This window comes from Amblyraja radiata, chromosome 13 (assembly GCF_010909765.2).
Source record: "Amblyraja radiata isolate CabotCenter1 chromosome 13, sAmbRad1.1.pri, whole genome shotgun sequence".
Lineage (NCBI taxonomy): Eukaryota > Metazoa > Chordata > Chondrichthyes > Rajiformes > Rajidae > Amblyraja > Amblyraja radiata.
Window position 1 is genome coordinate 9,982,890 of NC_045968.1, and position 9,230 is coordinate 9,992,119.

The 9,230-nt window shown below is 47.9% G+C and overlaps 1 protein-coding gene across 1 annotated transcript; it reads right to left on the reverse strand.

Moving 5' to 3' along the window:
• Window positions 1–3,155: 3,155 nt before the first annotated feature.
• slitrk3 (SLIT and NTRK like family member 3) lies at window positions 3,156–8,355 on the reverse strand. The gene is made up of 2 exons (XM_033031194.1): window positions 8,174–8,355; window positions 3,156–6,774 (listed from the first exon to the last, which is right to left on the reverse strand). Exon 2 carries the CDS (start codon window positions 6,704–6,706, stop codon window positions 4,079–4,081), a length of 2,628 nt encoding a protein of 875 aa, XP_032887085.1. The 5' UTR covers window positions 6,707–6,774; window positions 8,174–8,355; the 3' UTR covers window positions 3,156–4,078.
• Window positions 8,356–9,230: the final 875 nt, after the last annotated feature.

The following is a 9,230-nucleotide window of genomic DNA, read 5'->3' on the forward strand; positions in this document are numbered from 1 at the left end:
ACAGACACCGCATTCAAGAGAAACACCTTCCCCCGCATCTACCTCGAGAAGCCCCACAAGAAATTAAATGTTACGAGATCACCTCCCCTATATACATGCATCTTGCCTCTCCTCCGCAGAACTCACCACTGCCAATGGTGTCTGCGTTAACTGATAATGGAATAACCACACTATCAGAGACACAAAATGGGGGGTTGATTTCCTGAGCTGCTTTCAACACTTACAAAGACGGAGAGATTTTGTTGTTTTAAATGTCAGAAGGAATATTTTGACACCAAAGGGCCTGAAGAGAGCAAGGACTGGGTGAAGTGTAAAACATCCATCTCTGTTCTCTCTGGTGACCTTTTGTGTATACAGAAAGATCAGTTCTATATTACTGGCAATTTCCGTCAGTGAAGCTGTTGATGAAACCATGACTTCTGGCACAGATTCAACCTGCAACTGGTAAATAAATGGTGCTGATGTGCAAAGTTCACATAAAGTAGAAGATGCTACAATGAAACGGCCCTGAATCGACATCCTTCAGAGGCTATAATGAGCTGCCTGCTCACATTCAGTACAATCGCACAGTTTAGAAGAAAGTGGCAATACCATCATTATTGTGGAGACACAAGACACAGCAGATGCTGGACGTTTTGCTCGTCATGATCATGGCTTAGAGTTGGGAGTCAGGGAAACCAAATTGCAAAAGGATACAAAATGTTTCGACACAAAAAGCTGGTGTAACTGTTCTGAAGAAGGGTCTCGACCCGAAACGTCACCTATTCCTTCTCTCCAGAGGTGCTGCTTGTCCCGCTGAGTTACTCCAGCTTTTTGTGTCAATCTTCGGTGTAAACCAGCATCTGCAGTCCCTTCCTATACCAAGTGCTTAGATTGGTTTGGAGATGCAGCATGGAGACAGCCCCTCTGGTACACTAGTTCTACCCTACACACTAGGGACAATTTACAGAAACCAATTAACCTACAAACCTGTACGTCTTTGGCGTGTGGGAGGGAACCGGAGCACCCGGGGAAGCCCCCCACACCCACAACGTACAAGCTCTGTACAGACAGCACCTGTGGTCAGGATTGAACCCGGGTCTCTGGCGCTGTGAGGCAGCAACTCTACCGCTGCGCCACCGTGCTGCCACTACAGCGGGTCAGGCAGAATCACTTGAGTAACATGAATGGGTGACGTGTCAGGTCGAGACACTTCTTCAGATCCGACACGACACCTCAACTATCCATATTCCCCACAGATGCTGCCTGACCCACTAAGTCGCTCCAGAATTTTTTGTCTAATATCATAATTGATTCTGGTCATTAGAAATTGGTTAACATTCACCAGCACACAAGATGCCTGCAACGGAGTTTGAACTAAACAAGGGAGGGATCACATTACCATGAGATTCTCCAAGACTATCGCAGTAATGAACTCCCACAAATATATACCAGCGGTGGTAGTAGAATCTTGAGCACTTAGTCTGACCATTAGACCAGGAAATTCGAAACAAAGAACTTCAGATGTTGGTTTATACCAAAGATAGACACAAAGCGCTGGAGTAACTCAGCGGGTCAAGCAGCATCTTTGGAGAAAAAGGATGGGTGATGTTTCGGGTTGGGACCCATAACATCACCCATCCATTTTTCTCCAGAGATGCTGCCTGACCAGCTGAGTTGCTCCAGCACTTTGTGTCTGTCTTCAGTAGACCAAGAATACGGAATCTATCACGGAGCAATACGTTTTCAAGTTGGAGTTGAACCCTTTGAATTATTGATACACACAAAATGCTGGAGTAACTCAGCGGGACAGGCAGCATCTCCGGAGAGAAGGAATGTGTGATGTTTTGGGTCGAGACCCTTCTTCAGACTGCTATTGAGTTATTGGATCACTTCTGCTTTACAGCACTTATAGCGCCAGAGACCAGGGTTCGATCCCAACTACGTGTGCTGTCTGTACGGAGTTTGTACGTTCTCCCCGTGACTGTCTGGGTTTTTTCCGAGATCTTCGGTTCCCTCCCACACTACAAAGACATACAGGTTTGTTGGTTAATTGGCTTGGTATAAATGTAAATGGTCTCTCGGGTGCGGGGATCGCTGGTCGGCGTGGACTCGGTGGGCCGAAGGGCCTGTTTCCCTGCTGTATCTCCAAACTAAACTAAACTGACTTCTATAGTCACCCACCAGGTTGCATCAAATGGCTGACAATTTGCATGTATATCTGCAGTTGATGCATCAAATTGCTGCATTTGCAATGCGACGCCCTCTGCTGGAGCTGGTACCTTCTCGTGTCAACACCTGCAACCCTTGCATTTAGCAAATGGCTCACATGCAGTTATCATTTGTAACAGATCACAACCCATCGGACTTTCCATGTCCTTGTTCCCTGCAATCTCCAAGCACATGTTCTGTAACTGAAGGAATTACAGAATGCAAACAAAAACAATAGCAATACCAAACAAAAAATCATGCAACATTTACAACTGATGCATTATCTGCAATTTGTTTGGACAATAACATTTAACCATGTGACATTTCAAGATTACCACGTTTGGTCAACCGAGTTGCAAGCATCACGCACAATGTATCAAAGGAAATTGTATTTACGTTAAAATCCAGCATCCCTGTGCTATCTGCACCCATATCTGACACAAAATACCCGATAATGGACATGTATGAATCTGGGACATATGACAATAAAAAACTCTCTTGACCAAACACAAAAAGCTGGAGTCACTCAGCGGGACAGGCAGCATCTCTGGAGAGAAGGAATGGGTGATGTTTCGTGTCGAGACCGTTCTTCAAATTTCTCCAGAGACGCTGCATGTCCCGCTGAGTTACTCCAGCATTTTGTGTCTTTATTTGTGCCCACCGATTCTGCGTCGACCAGCGATCCCCCCCACACACCAACACTATCCTACACACACTAGGGACAATTTAGATTTATACCAAGCCAATCAACCTCCTGGGGTGTGGGAGGAAACCGGTTGCACCCGGAGAAAAACCCACGCGGGTGGGCTTGTACGGGGAGAAAGTACAAACTCCGTACAGGCAGCACCCGTAGTCAGGATCGAACCCGGGTCTGTGGCGCTGTCAGGCAGCAACTCAACCGCTGCTTCCAAAGCTGACCGTCCCGATTATATCCCACTAGCACACAATGTCTACATGCCACTGCGTAGTTTAAACATCTTTTATTATAAAAACTTTACCAGACGTAGTCACTACATTGAGTTAACATTATTAACTTTACATTGATCGTTCACAGAAATTACAGAATAAATATGCACGTTTTGAAGTCTGTGTGTGTGTGTGATTGTGTTGATGTGTGTGTGTGTGTGTGTGCTGATGTATGTGCATGTGTGTGTGTGTATGTGGTGTGTGTGTGTGAGAGAGAGAAACATTAAAAGTGCCTCTTACAAAGCTGTTAGTGGTGTAAGCATCAACATTAACGAGCTTTTTTTTAAGAAAGTGCGTGTTTATCATAAAATCTTCGCGTCAGATTGACAAATTGAAATCCTTAGATGCGCCGTAGTCTTTATATTCCTCTCGAGTATAATATATATTTATATATAATATATATATATTAAAAAAATTAAATAACACTGAACGATAAAGCGTTGGAGTCCTTTTAATTACCAAGTCTTGTCATTTGAGCAAGGTACACCCCGGCAGTTTCACATGCAGCAAGACTGCTGTCAAATGTTTCACACAACATGCCCTCGGCGTTTGCTAAGACGAGAGAGCAAGGGAGAAATAGAGAGAGAGAGAGAGAGAGCCATCATTTCCTATCGAATAAAGTGACCAAAGTCTCTGCCAGTAATGAATTGGGTTGGGTTTTTTTTTTACAGGACGTTCGATAATCAGGCCTGGAAAGGCTCAGTCAATTTTCGTTTCCATAAAAAAATATGATTGATATCATTGCTGGCTTAAGTCTGCAAAGGCACTTCATTGAGTATGATTTGAAAATGGCCTTTCGTCAAAGCAACTTAATGGCGGATGGATGAAGAGGGGTGATGATTTTTTTTTTGTTTCCTTTACCTTCTAAACATGCGATGATTGGGGGGTGGGGCGGGGGGGTCGTTTTCTGTGGAGGTGGTGACTAAAATCGATACGTCGACTTCTCTAAGACTTCGAGGTAGTCTGGCTTGGTTTGAAGTTTGGCCCTTAAATCGAGGTATTCGCTTTGGGGTTGGTCTGGATAACCTCGGCCAGAGGAACCACATAGAATGGATTCTTTAAACCTGGCGTCTTGTTGTAAATCGGGATACTGCATGCCTGGCGGGTGAACGTGCAGTTCTTTTAACTTGGGCACGGTGCCGTAGAGGCAGTCTACAAAGCCAACGGTGTGAGCCGCCCTCTCTCTGTCCAGCACGCTGGGGTAAATCACCCCATTGTCTGGGAAGTTGGCAAAATCGTTCGTTTGGTTAATTGTCACTATCGTATTAAGGTTGCTGTTGGACAGCGACATTTTCCACGCCTTGTCTTTCTCCAGAGTTTTGTAATTGCCGTCGATTTCCTGAGTCTCCGCAAATTCCGCCTCCATTTCCCCCTCCCGCGGTTTATAGATGGGGTTATTGCACATTTGAGTGACCGGGTGGGGGATGTAGTCGTAGACGTGGCTGGCTGCCTTCTCGGGCGAGTTGGCAGCCCGCTCCTCGAAGATCCTGCACTGCATTTGCATGCCAGTCAAATCCACGTCCTGCCGCCGACAGGAGGGCGATTTCTTGCGTCTCCTGAGCACAAAGGCGAAGAGTCCAGCTGCAATAAACACGGCGGAAATGAAAATAATCAACAGGCTCAAAATGAGGACGGAAAGAGGGATAGCGCCACCTTGCGAAGTGAACCCGAAGCCAGACGCTGTCGATATCACGTTCCCATTGCGAGCCGAGCCGGGGAGCGCCGGGGAAGCGGCGGCGTGCTTCAAATCTGGGCACAGTATCTCGTAGTCCACCTTCTTGAGGTCTTTGCCGTCGAGGAACCCCGGCGTCTTGCAGAACACGTCGCCGACCATGATGACAGTGCTGATCTTCTCCACCCACTGCTTGAGGGCCATCAGGTCGCAGGAGCAATCCCAAGGGTTGTCGTTGAGGTCGATCTGCACGATGGAGTCCAGGTGTTCGAGCACCCCGCTCACGGGCAGGTAGAGGAAGTTGTTGCTCCTCAAGCTCAGGCGGGCCAGAGAAGTGCCCGTGAAAGCATCGGACGGAAGGATCCGCAGCCGATTGTTGTTGAGGAACAACAGCTGGAGATTGGGCATCAAGCTGAACGCCGCGGGCTGGATGTCGCTTATAATGTTGTATTCAAAATACAAGTATTGCAAATTCTGTAGGCCTCTGAACATACCCGGGCTGAGGCGCTCGATTGTGTTGTTGTTCAGGTACAGGATCTTTAAATTTGGAAGATTCATGAAAGCACCATCTTGGATGTAAGAAATACCATTGCTTCCCAAGTGCAAGAGATCCAAACTGGAGAAATTCCAGAAATCAGACCTATATATCTTTTGAATCAGATTCCCCGTCAAGTACAACTTCCTGGCGTTCAATGGCCGTGGGATTAGTTCAGACATGTTCTCAATCCCTTTGGTTTTGCACTGCACCGTCAAGCCCAAGTCGTTTATGTGCAGACTGCAGGAGCATTTGGCCGGGCAAATGATGGGGATTGGTGGTCTAGTCTGGTATCCCGCTACAACGGGGTGATTGGGCCCAGAATAAACGCTGCGGAGGGTCGGCTGTGCTTTTAAAGTCTTGGGCGTCTTGGTTGATTTGGACGATCTACCTGATGTCTTGTATTCAACCGAAGACGCCGTGTAGGTCACGGACAGGGACATGGAAGAAGGTTTAGTAGGCCACACGTTGTCGTTGCTGGAAGCCAGCTGTGGGACGCCCAGACTGACCTCCACTTCGGCGTTAGACAGAAGTGGGCACAGCTCACTACTCCTGATCTCTCTCAGGTCCTTGCCATGGAGATGGAATGGAGTCTCGCAAGTAATCTCCCCCACCAGAACCGTGTACGGTATGCTCTCCAACCAAGTCTTCAGCGGCAGAATATCACATGTGCAGTTCCATGGGTTCTCCTCCAATTGAATCTCCATGAGGTTCCGGGAAATATATTGCAGCGTCCCGGCATAAGACAGCGTCTTCAACCGGTTGCCCCGCAGATCCATGTGGGTCAAGGACACCATCCTGAAGAGATTGAAAGGAAGCACGGGGATGAGGTTGTCGTTGATAATCAACACCTTCAGACGGTTGAAGTTCCTAAACGCGCCTCCGTCAATCCTCTTGAGGACGTTGTAATCGGCTTGCAGATACTCCAAGCTCTCCAATCCCAAGAAGGTGTCGTTCCTGAAAACCTCCAGTTTGTTCTCGTGTAAGTACAGACGCTTCAGGAGCCTCATGCCGTTAAAGGCACCCGCCTGGATGTCCTGTAGAGCGTTGTTGCCCAGGTTAATGGACACTGCGTTGGTTAAGAGAAGGAACCCGTTCGCATAGAGCTTCCTCATTGAGTTCCGTTGCAGGTAGATCTTAAACGGTCTTCTCCACGACTCGGTGACCTGGCTGACGTTTGTAAAACCTTTGCTTTCACAGTGGACGTGTAAAAAACTCTCCCTCTCTTCGCAATAACACGGCTCCATGCAGGGTTCCTCCAAGTCTCTGGAATCCGCCTCCAGCAACCGGATCGGCGTACTCCATCCTAAAGTTATTGTGCTTAGAAAGGCGATCCAGAACATCCTTGTTGGGTTTTTTTTTTATCGTTTGAAGTGGGGTTGCCGCGTGGGACCTCCTCGAAGTGTAACGACTGCACATAGAAGACACGGAGAAAGAAAGAAAAAAAGCTTTTAGACGACCGAATTCCCGTCAGCAAACGTGTACACCCTAGTGATTATACACAACAGCGGCACACACACACTTCCCCTTTAACTGAACAGAAAGTAGTCTACACATTGTGTTATACGCATACCAACATCCACAAAGCAAAATAAGGCAATATATATATATCAGCAACGATGTGGCATCTTACTGCATGTGATAACGGCGATATTTCTGCAGTGGTGCCATTGATTGGAGGCTGGTTAATAATTCTAGCTCATCACTCAATATTTTTTTTTTGCATTTCAAAAAAAAAATCAGTATCAAAATATTTGAGGTTAAAAGGTTGGCGCGTATGTGTTTTGCAGGTACACTATCAACAGCCATTGCTCCCCCCCCCCCCCCCTCCCACCTCAGTATTATAAAGAGCACACAGATATTTTTTAAAAAAACACATAACCCAGTCCATTTGTACCCCCCTAACTCAGAGTGGGCGACGCACCGTATAATTGTTTGTGTATGTAGAGACGCGGTTTCTCCAAAACTGGACTGGATTTGTTAATTCCCCGGTTCAGAATTTACGTGGAAACATTCCACCACAATCTCGGTGGCAAGGCTAGAACGGACGGATGCCAACGCATTAAAATGATAGTCATTTCACTGATGGTCCCGGGCATCGAATTTTGCAAAGAGATTGGCTTTAGGGTCGTCAATCAGGCTCCGGTTTCAAAGTGCTCAAACGAATCTGTATTGAGATGTACTGTCCATTATTAAAAATAATAATATGTCCAATTTCATCGGGTATCATTAGAATAAACCCGACTTTGCGCAGAACGGTGACATTGCATAGAGTCTCCGACTGATGAGTCTCGTAATAATCTCCAAAGGATTAAGGTGAAGCAGGATACGGATAACGGATGACTTTCATCCCCTCTGAACGACCTATAGTTGAACAAGTTCTGGATTAAAAACGAAAGAGGGAGAGAGAGAGAGAGAGAGGGAGAAATTCCTGCCGAGCGCCGGGGAACAATGTCGGCTCAATGCATAAAAATCCAAAAGGTTAATTATAACGACCAGAAATATTTGGGGAAAATGGGCAGGAAAGTTCAGAGATAGAAATTCCTCCGGTGGAAACGAGGAGGTAATTGATCAGGGGCGAGGGCGAGATGAGAACGGGCAAAGACGCAATTTAAATCAAGCCGTTTTAACCATCCCAGCAGCTGATACAATCCCAACCTTATTCGATTATGTCAACGCATTCAAGAAAGCGTTTTATTCCCCCCCCCCCCCCCTCCCCAGAAAAAAATCCCCCATCAGTACCCCACCGAATCGAAACGCTCTTTAAACCGCGAGCAAAGTCTCCAATAAAAAAAAGCGGTCGGACTCACCGTCGGCAGATGATTTTAGTGGAAGGAGTATAAAGTGTTGTGGATTTGCCCGGGCTGCGTTCACTCGGGCTGTTCGAGAGTCTGAGGGAAGTGCCGACGTGACGTGAATACAAGTGGATGTTTAAAATGCAGCTCGCCCTTCCGCTAGCTCTCTCCTGTTTCCTCCTCTCTCTCTCTCACACTCCCTCCCTCCCTCCCTCCCTCCCTCTCTCTGCCTCCAATGCGAGAGAAGTCCGCCTCTATCTCACCGCAGGCAGCGAGAGCGTCTGCAGGTTGCCGCTCGCTGCCAATGCACCAACCAGCGATGCTCGGCCGCATCGGAAAATCACTTGTCTCTCGATCAGATCCCTTCGCTCCCCACCCCCTCCCTCCCTCCCTCTCTCTCTCTATCCCCCCCACACCCCCCTCTCTCTCTTCTTGTTCTTCCTTTCCCCCTTTACGTCATGGGATGAGCGTGGATAAGTCGCTGGTGACTGGAGCGAGTCTCCTTGGAGAGTGGAGGAAGACACAACAGGCACAAACCGAGGGGGGCGCGCATTCACATCTCCCGGGCTGTGTCGGAGCAGGTCGGATTTTTATTCCCTACGGTTCACCCCCTCCCCTCCCTACCCACCCTCTGCCGTGGGACGAGGAGGAACGGGTCCCAGGCAGCGACCACGACTCGAGGAAGCAACATCAGCCAACAATCCTGTTCAATGGGTCAGCGGCGGCTCAGTAGCATCATTGCATTCACAGATGCCGCTGCTCCACACACATCTGACTGGGGATTATTAGATCAATTGGCCGCTAAAACCAACGTCGGTCTTTCTTCCCCCCCCCCCCCCCCCCCCCCCCCCAGCCTCTTGCAGTAATCGCCAGCGAACTCGCTCTCCCGACGTCTCCAGCGTGTTCCCGCTGAGAGTGTAGCGCCCTGCACGGTTACCCCATTGCGCAAAAAAAAACCTTGCACAGCGGAGATGCCGACAGTTCAACGCCGGCTTTGCTTATTTTTTGTTTAAATTATTAAAAATAAAGCCGACAAAATAAAGAGAGAGAGAGAGGCCGTGGTCCTTGCCTT

Coding starts and splice junctions, on each gene's coding strand:
- slitrk3 (XM_033031194.1), bottom strand. CDS start 6,706: ATGTTCTGGATCGCCTTTCTAAGCACAATAACTTTAGGATGGAGTACG.